This window comes from Schistocerca serialis, chromosome 8, assembly GCF_023864345.2.
Source record: "Schistocerca serialis cubense isolate TAMUIC-IGC-003099 chromosome 8, iqSchSeri2.2, whole genome shotgun sequence".
Classification (NCBI taxonomy): Eukaryota; Metazoa; Arthropoda; class Insecta; order Orthoptera; family Acrididae; genus Schistocerca; species Schistocerca serialis.
In genome coordinates this window covers 32,029,283-32,045,568 of record NC_064645.1, presented here as the reverse complement: position 1 = coordinate 32,045,568, position 16,286 = coordinate 32,029,283, and the positions used below count along the sequence as shown (strand labels likewise).

The 16,286-nt window shown below is 38.0% G+C and overlaps 1 protein-coding gene across 1 annotated transcript in view; it reads left to right on the top strand.

Moving 5' to 3' along the window:
* The window catches only part of LOC126416157 (heat shock 70 kDa protein cognate 5), an 87,834-nt gene that overhangs the window by 70,825 nt on the left and 723 nt on the right, over positions 1 to 16,286 (top strand). Inside the window, exons 11-13 of the mRNA XM_050083712.1 lie at positions 2,140 to 2,362; positions 11,379 to 11,566; positions 13,505 to 13,645. Of these exons, the coding sequence (XP_049939669.1) occupies positions 2,140 to 2,362; positions 11,379 to 11,566; positions 13,505 to 13,645 (552 nt within the window). The remainder of the gene's footprint in view (positions 1 to 2,139; positions 2,363 to 11,378; positions 11,567 to 13,504; positions 13,646 to 16,286) is intronic.

The window sequence follows — 16,286 nt, the reverse complement described above, 5'->3', positions numbered from 1 at the left end:
TGCAGAGTTCTGAGAAACTGGTATCTGGGGGAAGAATCCAGCTGGCGCGTGTGGTGCAACAGGCAACAAGATCACAGTTGTCATGTTGTAGTGCATGCTGCGCAACAGGATACTGCGTGTTGCCCAGTATAAACTGTCTGCGTGTGCCCATTCATCCTAACTGATAATTTGGTGGTATTCATGCTGATGTAAAAGGCCGAACAATGCTTACACTGTCATTTCACAGGTGGCTCTCCCTTTTGATAGTGTATGTTTTGCCAGTTACAAGGCTGGTATAGTTGGTGGTAGGAGAGTGCATATGGCAAGTCTTGCAGTGGGGTCAGTCACAGGGGTAGGAGCCATACGGTAGGGAGATGGGTGCAGGAGCAGCATGGAGTCTGACGAGAATACTGCCTAGATTAGGGGGGTGGTGAAAAGCTGTTCTAGGTGTGGTGGGAAAAATTTGTACTGAATGGATCTCATTTCAGGGCCTGATTTTGGGAAGTCAGTGCCTTGTCAAAGTAGCTGATTAATACATTCCAGACCAGGATATTATTGAGCGACCAGTGGTTTGCTCCAGAGTTGTTTGGAGGGATCAGCAGTACCAGGATTGAATATGATGGCCCAGGAAATCTGCTTTTGAACTAGGCTCGTGGGGTAATGACGTCCAGTGAAGGCTAAGATGAGAATGGTGGTATATTGCTGTAAAGAGTTTGCAGCTGAACAGATATGTTTGCCTCAAATGCCAAGGCTGTATGTAGAAGTTAATTTGTTTTGTACTTCAGTTTCTTGGTATTTTACTACATTCTTTTAATTTATTTTAAACGAATCATCTCAATATGACTTGGTAACAAATGAAAACCAGTAATGGTACTCTTCTGTGATCTGAGGCTGAAACATACAAAAAAAAAAAATTACGAGGCAGTCACTGTGTTTTCCTGTGTATGAAAGCAGTATATCTTAAACTCAGTCCTGGTAGAGCTGAACAAGAAAGTTTTTCGTGTCTGCATTTTCTATGATGCCAAAGCTTTCAGTTGCCCCTATCCCCTCTCCCCCCCCCCCCCCCCAACACACACACACACACACACACACACACACACACACACACACACACACACACACACACACACACATGTATCCTAGCTTTTAGAAGTAATAGTTACTGCCATGGGGAGGAGAGAGAGATAGGTTGGGGAAGGTTAAAAGGGAAGAGCAGGTAATGCAGACCTCAGGATGAGCGGGACCGGCCTATTGTGAGAGTCTGAGTGACGTGCCCTTCCTTTTTAACATTCTCCAATCTATCTATATCTTCTTCTCGAGGAAGGAAAGATTAGTTCCAAAAGCTACGAAGGTGTGTGCACTGTTATGTGTGCATCTATCAGCAGTACTGACATTTCTCATCAAGGTAAGTACTCATCAGCAGTTTTGTTGCAGTATTTTATAATTTTCTTGAGAGAATTTTCCCTCTGACACAGAACAGGCTTAAAACTATTTCACAACAAACAGCTTAGCTCATAGTATAAAAAGACTTCTATTAGAAAATTCTAAGCAAAAAACATGGTTTACAGGTATCAGAAGTGGAAATCAGCAGGCACCTACTATATGAAACTCCATCTTTGTAGTTTTTAGGTATCATATTTCAACAGCATGTGGATAAGTTTAAAAAAAGCCTTAGATCTGTGTGTGTTGCACTTATAAGTCTCTTCCCTTGTTCTGATGGGATTATTAGCATACTTCCACTCAGTACTGTCACATGGTGTAATTTTCTGGGGTGATGCAGATCTTGCAGCAGAAGGCTTTTGTGAGTCTTTTGGATTCTTAAATATTTGTCAGTGTGTCACACTGTAATGGCATTTGAGGGTAATAAGTTAATTTTAAGGTGAGACGTGAAATTCTTGACCACGAACTAGAAGTAAAACGTATTTTCATACAAGCCATTGTGTCCTTATCTAGTTTTATATCAAGTTTTATATCAAGTGCGATGATGTATAACAGTTGGGTGACAGATGTCGCCAAAAACTGCAAGGCCCCAGTTGTGTGAATTGTGTTCTACAACCCATCCCTCTAGGGGAGATTTGACCATTATTAATAGAAAAATTGTTGTTGGAAATAAGTCATTTATTTAATCACTTTAATCTTTATACTTTTTTTTTCTTCCAGGTATTTTCAACTGCTGCTGATGGACAGACACAGGTAGAAATTAAGGTCCATCAAGGAGAACGAGAGATGGCAGCTGACAATAAATTATTAGGTCAGTTTACGTTGGTGGGCATCCCACCAGCTCCACGTGGTGTTCCGCAGATTGAAGTCACTTTTGATATTGATGCTAATGGAATTGTCCATGTTTCGGCCCGAGATAAGGGAACAGGAAAGGAGCAACAAAGTAAGATTCCTGTTATTATTTATTGTATAAGTAGTACATCTAATAATGAAAATAAATTTATCTGAATACATAGAGAGCACACATTAGTTGTACATGTGACTCTAAAAATGTAAAGCTGAAGCAGTATATTGAAATGTCACTTGTTTCCTGACATGTAAGTTCTCTGTGGGTGGAAATGTACATTACTTACTGATCACCATAACTTTCATAAAAGATATTTATGAGGTCTGTTCAAAAAATTCTGGAACTTTGTCCACAAATTTTTTCTGCACTTACCTTTCACTTATTGTGCATGGTCTCCTTCGAAATACTATCCTCTGCAATTGATCGACTAATCCCGAAGCAGTCTTGGTACACCTCTTGCTGGATTGTGCTATGTGCAGTCTGCGAATTTTCTTTTATCTCGTCTATCATTGCAAATCTCCATCCTTTCAACAGGGTTTTCAACTTCAAAAATGAAAAAAATTCGCAGAGACCATGTATGGAGAGTACAAATTATTATTAGCACAGTGATTTTTTTTTTGCAATAGTCACATACCAACAGGGATGAATGTGCAGGTGTGCTGTTGTGATGCAAGAGCCATGCATTCTCTCACCACATTACTGGCTGTTCCCTTCTCACATTTCCTCACAGGCGTCACAGCTTGTCCGAATAGTACCAATAACAGTTTGTCCCTGTGGCATGAATTCATGATGAACATATCCTTCGATAGGTGTCGAAGGGTGCCGTGAATGAGGGTCATCTTCAACTTTTGTCGGACCATTTTTAAATGGTGTGAACCATTTTTAACACTGAGTACAGCTTAATTACTCATCACCATTGGCTTCCTGCATCACTTGGTGTGTGTCTGTAAAGATTTTCTTGAGTTTCAAGCAAAATTTAATGCAGAAGCGTTGCTCCAACACAACGTTCTATTCAATGCAGCACCGAACAATAACGAAAAGACATACTACAATTAAGCTTCCAGCAGTTACACATTAAACGCAGGCATGTGCAGGGATACCAGCCGCATTTTGCTGCAACACGCCATTGGTGCAAAATTATGAACACTCCATAATTTTTTGAACAGACCTGGTAAATCACATTCTGATATTGAATTCTACAATTAAGTTAACACCAAAGCTGCGGAATTGAGTGGGGAAGGGGATCACTAAACAGGTAGATCACTAATTAAAGTGGAGGGTCATTGAACAGAAAAAACAGTCAAGGCATGAAAAAGATAACCATGTGGTGAAAAATGATGTACAGTTCCTATAAGCAGACAAATTGGTGACTGAAAGTAAGTGCCAAAGATCCTGTAAAACTGAAACAAGAGATGGTTAAATCTACTGCAATTAGTGGTGAAAAGCAAATAAGACTGCAAGGAAATGATCACAAAGTATAGAAAAACTGTAGCCAAACGAGAAAAGTTGGTAGGTAGGCAAAGAAAAGAAATTGCAAAACAGAGAGAGGAGGCAGTTCAACAATAAAATTGGGTAACCAATAAAGAAAATTGGATTGTAAGACACTGAAGATACAAGCTAACAAGAAATAGGTCACAAACCATTGAAAAAAGATACATGGTAAATTGAGTAGAATTGATATATGGTAAGCTAACTGTCACATGTTAACTAAAAATTAATTCTCATCGTGTTAACTACAAATTGATTTTCGTGAAGTGATTCTCCATGAATCCTGAACTGTTATTATTGGTTAGTGTTAGCTGACAAAAACAGACATTAACACATTGATATTGTTGTATTATTACATAAGAATCATTGAGTAGTGCTTGCAGAGGCAATAGGTTAATAACCAGCTTCACGCTTAGCATTACCGATATCGGCAGTAGGGTGTGTGTTGAGGGAAGGAATATTATTTCCAATTGTAACAATAATGGTAGTGATCTGGTGGTAAGTGTTGTGCATTGTTTGAACAATGAAATAAGTAATCCTGCAGTGAAACGGTCAGTAACAAAGTAACAAGGACATGACAGAAGACAAGCTTTAGATTTGCCACAACAGGTTGCTCCACTGGCAACTCCCAGTAGCAGTAACAATGATGGTATCTGTGAACATACAATAGAAAATGAGGTGCCCGTAGATCAGGAACCATTGCCAACAGATTGAAATGTAGCAATACCACCACCAGAAAAACTTCCATGAGACTTATGCAAGCCCATAGATAATGGTCTGTGCATAATTTATTTATAAAGCTAGAAAACTGACACAAGGAGTATAGGAAAAATTATTCAGTCACATGCCAAGGATCCGTGGCCACTATGTTAATATCTCACAAGCCGGCAGAAACAGTTTAAAAATTGAAGCCAAATCCCCAGCAGCTGCATATTACTTAGTACAGTCAGAAATGATATCTGAGCCAAATTTTGAGTCAAATGTTCCTAACCATATGGTGTTGAAACCTGGAGTAATTCAAGGTGTGTCTACGGAACGTTGTGAACTTCCAATGTTCATGTCATCAGAGTAAAGCGAAAGACGAAACATGTCACTCAGAATTACATGTGTTGTGTTATAAATTTACAGGCTGGTAGTCTCACGTTTTACTCAAATCCTTCCACGGTATGTGTATATTCATAGCATGCCCTGTGACGTTACTCCACATGTAACAGCAGTGAATCGATGTTTCCAGTGTTTGTTGTGGGCACACAGCTTGGCAATGTTGCAGTCAATATCATTGCTGTCGGTGTTGCGGTCAATATAAAAGAGAACAGCGCCACAATGCCAGTATATCCTGCGTACATTGCTGTGATGGACATGAAGATATGAAGAAAAAATGTAGTATCTTCCTATTTAGGAAAAGAGTTAATGAAATAGCAGCTCAAGACAACTGGTGCTTTAAAGAGATTAAGAATTAATTACGCAATGCAACCTATTCTCAGACTGTTCAGTCTTTCCCTCTGCTTGCAAATATTAATCTACCTCAATTTCAGCCATTTGGACTTACAAAATTTACAAAGGAATTGGAAACAAACACACACACACACACACACACACACACACACACACACACACACACCCTTTCTCCAGCAAGAATGGACTGAAAAAAAAGGGAGTGTAGAGGCCCTCGGAATCATACAATATAATAGGTATGACATGTCAACAAACTGCTAATCCCCCCATTGATAGAGCAGAATTGCTGCCAGAAAACATTTATATTGAGCAAACAAAAGAATCACTGAGGCTATAATTATCCACACCACTTGTTAATAGACCCAAGAGGAAGTTACGGAAATGCGATCCCAGATAACACACATTCTCTGGCTTTAGAACCACAGAGTAAACATGGTTGGGGTTTCAGTGATACTCTGGGTGAAAAACTCTACAATGTAGTACTTCATTGGATGGAACAAATAAACTGAAGAAAATACACAGCTGTTGTTAATAAAATCATCAATTGATGACCTACTGGTATCAAGTTATAGGGTTGAACATTTTACAATGGAGCAGTTGTTCCATTATTTCAAGTAAAGTAAACTTAGTCAGAAGGCTACAGCTGTGCTGCGTAGCAACTACAGCATTATCCCGAACGCGGCTCCAGCCGAATAAACAATTTTTAGTGAAAGGCTATTGTACTGCCCACCATCGAATAAAAAAAATCCTGCTCAACGTGTATAGGACTCTTGTGAGATCGGTCTTGGATTGTGGATGCATATTTTTATCTTGATGGGGGGCAGGAAATTAAATATCGAAACTATTCAAACTTCAAGTACGTATTCAAATATCCACTGGAGGCATGTTTTTTCACACCTACCAATGCTCTCCTTGTTGAGTCAAGGGAACAGTCACTGAATACTGGAAGGGGGAAAACTTGTGAACAAATTCATTTTGAAGTGAGTCTCGCAGTCAGGACACCCTTTAATAAATGGCATAATGAAATATTGGTCAGACACCGAAAAACTTAACTATTGATCTGAAAAGAAAAGAAACCAGTCGGTTATTAAATCCCTTGAATGGTGAACCTTGTATGAAAAGAAACTACAAAAACATGATTCTTACCAGAATTTCTAGCCCCATTCAGGTACTGAGAAGAAAATGTTCTGATCTTTTATAACATTGCACAGTATAAAAAGTCTCCAAATTTGAAGACTGAAATCAACCCAGTTTGCTCAATATTGTTTTCTTGAATTCAACGAAGATTTACACCGATGGATCCAGGACCATTGACAGCAATAAAACAGGATGTGCAGTATACAACCCTGCAGAAAATTATCAAGTCTTTTATTCTCTACCCTTGGAGGCAACAACGTTATTATGCAGAAGCCATCACAGTTAAGGGAAGCAGTAAAGTACATGATGTCTTGCAGATGAAGCAGTAAGATGGTATTAGCAGATACACTAACAAAATCCTTGTGAATTCCAGAGCACAGTGCCATCTTTCATAATGCAGTATTAGACAGCTTAGAGAAGCAAGCAATGAACTTCAGTGAAATTCTAAGTGAGAGACTTCCTTATCAAGGTATGCTGAGATTAATCAATGAAAAAGCGATACACGACTGATAGAAACTATAAGATTCAGCAAAGATATCAGAAGATGTAAAATGTGGCCAGCTGCAGCCTAAAATAACTGTGTCCTCTTGGTTTATTGATTAGAAAAGAGCAGAGGATTCATAACCATTTCGTGCCTGTGCTTAAATCATGACACATTCCCAACCCACCTGTTCTGAGACTGTGAAGGAGACTTGAATCTTCTACTGTTCTTGTGTACCAGATACAAGACACAGGAAAAATCCTTTATGGTCACATTGGTTAACGCAAAGATTCCACTTTCAACATCCGCTGCTGTGTTTTTGTCGACCAAAAAGTGTGTAGGGTTTTAAATGTGTTCACCCACTTCTATATGTGTGACTTCACTATCTAGACACGGAATTATGTATATTGTTTTCTTTCTTTTATTATTGTGGTGTGTAACTTTGAGTAGTTGATAGTGGTAACATGTATCAATCATTTAGTCATACACTTAATATTTTTGCATCTATGAATTCATGAAATGTATAGTAGAATAACAATAAAGGTAGTTTGCAAATATGATGGATGGCTGTATGGCAATGGCCAAATGCCAAAAGTAGAAACAAATAAAACTGAGGAGAAAGACAGGTTGTAATATCAGCAATAGTGATACTGTTATAAAAAATTGCAATTTATGTTGGTTATATTTATTAAGTAACAAAAATAATCACTTCCTATCATCCCACCCATGTAAACTCTCCTGACCCTGGGTTCTGGGCAATGTTTCCCTCTCCCCATTTCCTAAATGTCACTAGTCATTTTCCTCCCTCTTCCTTTCCCTTCAACACTTCCCTGCAAATGCTATCCAGGGAAGGATAGCATCAAAAGAAATAATAGGTTGACAAGCAACTTTCTAACTGTAGTATTAATAATGCTGCTCCTTGTGTGAGTGTTATAGATATTACACGGGATTTGCTGTTGTTAGACTTCAAATGAGATAGAGCATAAGCACTACTGCCTTTGCTATTGTTATTGATAGCATAGTATGATTGTTTGTAGACAGGTTGAACCATCGTAGATTTCAGTGTGTGTGTATTGCTAATAATAAGGGACCGCAATTTGTAGCATCTATTTTTAGCCAGATTAGCATCTGTTTTTTGGCAACAATTAGACCGATAAAATAATCTCTTTTCTCACTGTTACATCCTATTCTTGGCAACTGTTTCATTTAATGCTTCTGCACAGTCAATGTGTTTGAGGAGTGAAAGAAAACTGGTATTTTACAACAGAATTTTCAAAATATGTGTTGTTATTGCTCGAAGAGTACCAATTTCAGCAGTAATTCCATTATGGTTACAGCAAATTCTATTCCTCAGAAGGAAGGAGAGTATAAATTTCTGCACTACTTTCTTTTAGATTACATCTCTTATCAGTTACAATTGTATTATAGCGAGGTGGAATTCGCTCACTGTCAACATTGTTTGTGGGTGTCCACAAAAAATCCAAACAATATTTGGCAAACATTTCATATGCGCTTTCTGTTCTCATGACCCTAAAACTATTGATCACATCAATTCAATTGTGTTCCTTGAGCTCCTTCTCAACAAGTTTTTTGAAACACGCATACCCACTAGACACTGTGTGTTCTGTTGCTACTGTTGGAAACTCTGAAGTCTTTCAATTTGAAGTTCTTCAGCACTATTCAGAATGACATTTCGTGGATAAAATGCCCGTGCCAAAACCTCAAATTCTTTACAATTAGGATCCCCGCTTCAGAGTGCTGCGAGCTTAATTTCTGCAGCATTGGCTACCTTAAAAAAAATAGGATCTTTACAAGCAGCTTGCTCCAAAGCAGTTAGTTTGCAGCAAATTTTTTGTCAAGTCTGAATATTGTCCTTGACATATATCTGCAGCCTTTTTAATTCCTCTTTGTTTAATTTAGGATAAATTATGTGACATTTGGGATATTTTGAACCTTTGAGTAATGTTAAAGCAGATCCACAAGCAGCTTGGCATGATCCTTGACAAACACAATGTGTGTGTGTGAATATTTTTCACATCTGTCAAATTTTTTATAAAATTCACACCTCTATTGCAAGTGTCTTTCATATCTGGCAACTGGAAAAAACTGACAATCTCATGAAAGTAATTTTTCAAATAAAACGTAGCTTCAAACCAGCTGTTCCAACAAGTAACAATTGGTATGGGAAAAGTTTGCATCTTTTACATTTTGAACTTAAAAAGCTATACGTATTTATATTTGCACTTCAGAGTGTTTATAAAAGCTGTTAACGATTGTCACTACTTGATTTAAGTTTGACACAGCTATTGTCCAGCACTTGCCAATCAAACTGAGCTTCTGTACCGAACATTGTATCTGCATAAATTGACCACCAATTACGACCTTTAAGGTTTCCTAACACAGAGTCGTGTGTGGAGCACTGTCACTCATTAACACCTGTACAGCTTCATACAGAACTTTGTGATCACTAAACGTGTCTCATATTATTCAAGGAGTCACTATATTTCTTGCACAGCATGTTAGAGCAAGTAATTTCATAAAGCATGTTTTCTTACTGCATTACGGTATCTTAAGTATGATGCTGTAGGCCTGCGTGAACTGCTGCATTATGGTGGTGACTACTATAATTTAACACATGAAATTTCTGTTGCAACTAGTATATCTTGGCCTATAGTTACTGTCAAATGTGAAAGTGATAACAATGACAAAATCTTGAAGTGAATTGTAAGTGATAATTGTAATATGATTTTCTGCTAAGACATCCAAAATTATTTTGCAGTTACTTTCCCATTTCGAGGTACCTATAAGACAAGATAGACCAGTAACGATAAAATAACGTATTTTCGTGGCTAAAGTAATCAGTTTAATACAGCAGCTACAACACATAGAGTACCACACTGAAGGTGCTATTTCACAGCAATAAAACGCACTTACTAAAATTATGTCAGATATGAAATAATAATCCAGTAAACATTTTGATACATGAAAAAGTAAACCACCTCTTTTTACAAACATAGCAACTAACCTATTAGTGCCAAAGCCATGAATATTGGTTTTTACTATGCACTATGAAACTTAATTTTCAACATTGATTCATAAATCATGCACAGAAAATTGTAAATGGGGGGGAAAAAAACTAGCATGGCAAACAAGGACTATTAATGTAACTGTTTCATGAATTTCTCATTTTTATGGCGGCTTATTTTGAATAATAATTCAGTTCTCACAATATGACACGTATCGCCAAAGAAACATGATACAGCCTTTTTATGCGCAAAAACCACATATTCGAGAAGTATACTCTTCTCTTTGATAGCTCTGCTTAAATTTAAGGCAACAGTGACCAGAAGACTTGAATATGCCGTTTAATTCACTACTAAAAGTCTGCAAATAATGATATATTCGTGTTGTACACAAAACTCACATATTTTTCATGTAAGATTTAACGCACCAGACACGAGGCGTAGCTTGCTTCCCTTATTTCTATTGTGCACTATAATCTAAAATCACAAAAACAAATTGCTTATGTGGGAAATATTTCTCATGCGGGGTCTTCCCACATGCCAGTTCTTCATTGGAGAATCAGAAGTCCACTATCATAAGATGGCATTTTCCAACTTCTCCAGTAGAATATTGGCTTTCAAAAATGCCTTAACAGTTTCTTTTACCGAAAATGTAATCTTGCTTACTTCTTTCAGCTTTGCTTAAGCAATCAGCAGTCCATGTTTGTCTGATTTAATATGTTTGTTGACATTACCCTTCCTATCCCACCCCATGTGACAGTTGCAAAATTTGCAGAACACTATTTGGAAATCTGTAGCATATAAACCGTGGCTTGCATATTGCTGAGTCCTGTCATGTGCTTTCACAGATCTGTGATCCATAATTCACGTACAAACAATGAAACGGCAAAAACGAAACGAGATCCGAACTTCACTGCGTGCTCTCGAGCGAGACTTTCGGATTCGGTGAGGGGACTGGTGTGAGCAGAGTCAATTATGAAATTACATGGACCAGCATTTATTGGTAACTGGTCGCTACCATTAGTAGTTATCAGATTACATTGTGTTTGGGGCAGTATGCTGTGGATGTGTCATGTTGTCAGTGTTGTGTTTTAGAAGTGTCCATAAAGAATTTATAATCGGTGGAAAGTGGGATGGGTAACAACAATATTATGACAAGGGTAGACTACTGCCCGATAAAGAGAAGACACTCACTCGTAGACATGGTCAACAAAAAGACTGCTGCATGTTTAAGCTTTTGGACAAAAGTCTTCCTGAAGTAAAAAAAAAAAAAAAAAATACCACACACACACACACACACACACACACACACACACACACACACACACCACAATCTCTTTCTCCTGTGGCTAGAAGTTTTCTTATCTAGCACTTCCCATACTTTGTACTGTTCTTCGTAAATCAGTTTTGTGATTTTGCATTAATTTAGTCACACCAATATGCCTAACACGAGTAATCTTTATTTTAAATGCGCGCAAATTACGGTACTGGTGGGTACCTCATTAATATTTAAAATTTTTGTTTTCAGTTGTTATCCAGTCATCAGGTGGCTTAAGCAACGACGAGATAGAAAATATGATACGGAATGCTGAAGCATTTGCTGCACAGGATAAGGTAAAGAAAGACCGTGTGGAAGCAGTTAATCAAGCAGAAAGTATCACTCATGATATTGAGTCCAAGATGGAGGAGTTTAAGGACCAATTACCAAAAGAAGAGGTATGCTAAAATTCTACCAAATTCTTTAAATTTAGTTGTTGTGCTCTATACCTAAGAGATCACGTATATAATCTGAGCATGTCTCAAGGCCTGACTCCCTTTCATTGTCACTGATGGGTCCACTTACTATTCCAGAACACTACTGCCAGAATTTGTCAAACGGTGTGTGAGAAAAGTATCAGTCGTTGAGAAGAGGTGGTGGAGGACCATGTCTTACACTGATAAAAGCGATTGATATATTTTTGAAAGTTGAATCAGCATTTCTGACAGCATTGATATAATTTCATTTCTGTTCATTTATTTCATTAAACATTTGCAGTGTAATGGTACAGCCACGTGACTCCATCATCTCTGTTCTTCTAATGTGGATATTCCCGAATAGCCTTCGAGTGAACAGCTAGTGTTTGGAAACCATAGTAGGTGGCAATATCAGTGACATTAGAGGTCTGCTCAGGTAGCCTAATGGTTCAGGCGACTCCTCATGATAAGCAGGAAATTTGGTCTGAAGTCGTAGTTTGGTGCACACTTCAAATTGCCAGTACGTATTCATTGCATTGCGAGTTCAACTGACCTGGACAGTTTACATTCGTATCAGTGCATTGAATTCTTTTCATTATGAACTGTCCTCTGGCATAATGGAAGACGAATAACTAAAGCAAGGCATAAAAATAATTTTAGTCTACAGATGTCTCATACATTTATAGGAAAACTGTGATCACAAATTCACAATGATGGTGATGGTAAATTAATTGTAAATAACGTGTAGTGAATAATGTCCCTTGACTACTTGTTAATAATGGTTTATATTTGAAATAATAAAAACCATGGGTGTCTCTTTATTGGGATAAAAGTAAAACATTATTATTAACTGATCATCAAACAAATGCTGTTATAAATTGTAGCTCAGATTTGTAATTCTGTGTACATATTTTGCGAGGAGCCTTCACTGTGCAGAACGCACATACATACATTAAATAAGCAAACTTCACGAACTGAAGTATGATTTTAAGCTTTCCCAGTGTATGATTTTGAAATGTTATTGGGTATTCAACATAGTTGTGCCCTTCCATTTGGAACCCAAATTTGAGTCAACACAGGTCCTAGAAGTCTGCAGAAATGTCATCAAAATGTTATGCTGTGATATCAGCCATGTTTTTTTGTGGGTTGCTACTCCTAAATACAGAACAGTTGTTCGCTAGTTATTGTCTCTCTTGTTGCAAGGGAAAACGTTCTCCATGAAAATTTCTAGCTTAAGGCAGAAACAAATCTCTGGCTTCTTTTGCTGCTGCTTCTTCCCACATTGGGCCCCTCTAGAGCCAGTGTTCTAATTTAAAGTCTTCATCTTTCCTTTCAGTATTGTTTCACTATGCTTATTTTTGCTTTCTTCTTTATACCTGTTGTTTTTCTTCCTCCATTTCTGAAACTTTCTTCCTAAACCTTTCTCTGTAGTATGTTAACAGGGCTTCTAAGCTGCAGATTTGAAATCAGTGATCTGCAGACTTTGCAGTTGTCGAACTGGGCGAGAGAAGGCACACCTGAACTCAGAGAACCACACTGTTCACCAGTGAAAAAATGCTGCCGCATCTCAACAGAAAACTTACAGCCAACAGAAGAAAATGAGCAGACTATTTCACAAAAGAAACTTTTTCTTCTCCTCCCCCCCCCCCCCCCCCCCCTCCTAAAGCAAATATTCCACTCAAAAATTATTAATAAAGAATAAAACTGTGTACTCTTTTTGTTATTACTGCTAATTCTAATCACTGTTCTTTTATTTTTTGCGATCAGTTTCATCTTCAGGCATGCAAATCTCACCAAAAAAATAGATACATTTCAGGTCCCTATGTTTGAGTACTGTACTTTTATCTGGCTCACTAGTGTTATTTTCTTTTGTTGTTTTCTGTGGCAATAACAACAATGTTAATAATAACTCTTTTTCAGTGTGACAAAATGAAGGAAGAGATACAGAAAGTTCGTGAACTAGTTGCCAAGAAAGATGAGACAGACCCTGAAGAAATACGTAAAGCAGCAGGTTCTCTTCAACAAGCATCACTAAAATTATTTGAAATGGCATACAAAAAGGTAAATTTACTTAATTTCTTAAAAGATGGTGTCGTACAAGTGTTTCAGCTTACAGAACAAATAAAAACTTGTCATTGTTTTGAACTTTGAAGTCAGTTATTGCATTGCTTCAGAAAGTTTCTAATAAGTTTGTGTGGTAGGTGTTAAATTTTGTAGTGGGGTTGTTACAAAAGCTTCCAAAACGAATAGAAACTTGAAGAGAAGCTGTAGAAGTTTCCTCTGTCGTATTGTTACAACTGATAATGGGTTCTGAGTTAGAGACAAATCAGTAGCACGTAATATTTATTTATCCATAATGGTGAACTTTAGCCCTCCCTCCCTCAGCCCCCCCTTTTTTTTTCATTTGCTGCCACTCCTCAGTTAACAAAATCATACCACAAAAGGCATGGAATATGTATGAAAAAACAGCATGTGTAGGTATTGTTAATTTATGGGCAGTTGGTTTGTGGGCATTGGTGTCTGCTAGTGTCCCAGTTGGGTTTCATCAGATGCAGGTAAGATGAATTTGATGGTAAAGACATCAACGTGAGTTTACTATCATGCTCCTCAAACCATTGCAGCACAAATTTGGCCTTGTAACATGAACAGTTATCCTGCTGGAAGGTGCCACTGCTTTTGGGGAAGACATAAAGTGTGAGGGATAACAAGTAGTCCCTGATAATGTTCATAGTCCACAGCTGTCATGGTGCCTTAGATTACTACTGCACGTCCCTTGGAAGCCCAGCTGAATGTACCCCATAACGTAATACTGCTCCCACTGGCCTGAGTGTGTGGCGCACTAAATGTTTTGAGCAGCCATTTGCGTGAATCATGGTATATCTGAACACAAGCATCAACCAGTTTTAGCAATAAACTGGATTCATCCGACCAGGCGACATGATTCCATTGATCTGTGAGCCAGTTTCTATGAGCCCCTGCCCACTGTAATGACAATTTGCCCTCAGTGCCAGCAGGCAGTATACAACCTTGCAGTGGACAATGGTCATTGGTCATAATGTTTTGGCTCATCAGTGTAGCCTTAAGTAAATATTTACAAATATTGGCACGGGTGCATACCAAAAAATTGTATCATGGACAAGAATTCCAGCCTGTTAAAGAAATGTTCCAGCAGCAAATGGGCTGTGATCAGTTACCCCCACCACCACCACCACCACTTTTTTTTATTTCCTAGTAAGGAAAGTGTGTGACCTTGAACACTCAGAACTGTATGAAAATGTGCTTACAACATAAATTGCTGATCCTAAAAACAATGACAACAACCATTTGCTTGCGAACTGCTCATCTTACCACAAGAGACGTTCAAATGATCACCAATTTGAGATCTGAGAGAGAGAATTTTGTGACATGAAGAAGCAAAATATGGATATAATTAGGACCATAAACAAATGTTTCAATGTCATGACTTATTTTTCTGCTGATCACATAGTGTTGTATCATGATTGTTGGGATGATGAGTTTATATTCTTAACACATTTCTGAACATAACACTGAATGTGTCTACTCATTATGTTATACATTCGTCTTTATGTAATTATCCTAAGACAATACACACTGTACAGGGCTACTATTTTAATGATTCATTCATTTTCAAAGTTCTGTATTCCCCAAGGTGTTACGTGTACAAATATGGTTGATGTACAAATAAAACTGTAAACTCATGGAGTTCGCATTGTGCCTACCAGTTGGCATTGACAAAATTGTGACAAAACAAAAAGTTTTTGTGTTGGAATATGCAAGATGTTTTTTTACAACAGTGTAGAATGTTTTCAGAAAGAATCATGGACAAGAACCATCATGTAAACAGAGCACTGTGTTGGTATCAAGAATTTAGGGGCACTGGTTGTCCCTGTAATTATAAAAGTACCAGTTGACAAAGTCTTCCAAATGCCATCTCTTTAGAGGATGAAGTAAAGCTTTTTATGCAGTCCAGTCAACAGTATATGCAAGTCACAAACTTGGAGTACAGCAGCAAACTATGGGGAAGATTTTACGGCGGTAGTTACATTGCAAGTGTGGTCTGCAGCTTGTACAGCAATTAAAACTTGAAGAGTTAGGCCTGCACCTTCAATTTTGCATCGCATTGCAGGAAAGACTTGAGGATGAACATTTCACCTCCAAGCTGATGTTTGTGTCAAAGCAACCTTCCGTTTACCTGGAAAGCCCACAAAATTAAGGTGCACGAATTAGATTTGTCAAAGGTTAGTGATTTCTGTACCACGTAACAGAGAATGTATATAGGCAGTGTTTCTTCTATGAGAAGATTAATAGGTACCTCTTAACCTGATGTAATGCAGCTCTGGTTGTTTCTACAACTGACTGCCAATTCCAATAATTACATCTTCCAACAAGACAGGGCAGACCCTCATCAGAGCATTCAATGTTTGTCACCACCTAAACAACAAACTTCAGCGTCACTGAATTGATTTAGTAATAAAGATTATGTGGCTCTGTTCTCTTGGCTCCCCAAAACGCCTTGTGATTGTTTCCTTTGGAGGTCCATTAAGGACCAAGTTCCTGTATCTCCATTGCCTAGAACACTGGAACAGCTTTGAGAATGCAACAGTGCTGCTGTGATGACCATTGACAAGATGTTGCTACATAAGGTATGGAGCAATCATGAGTACCGCATAAACATGTTATG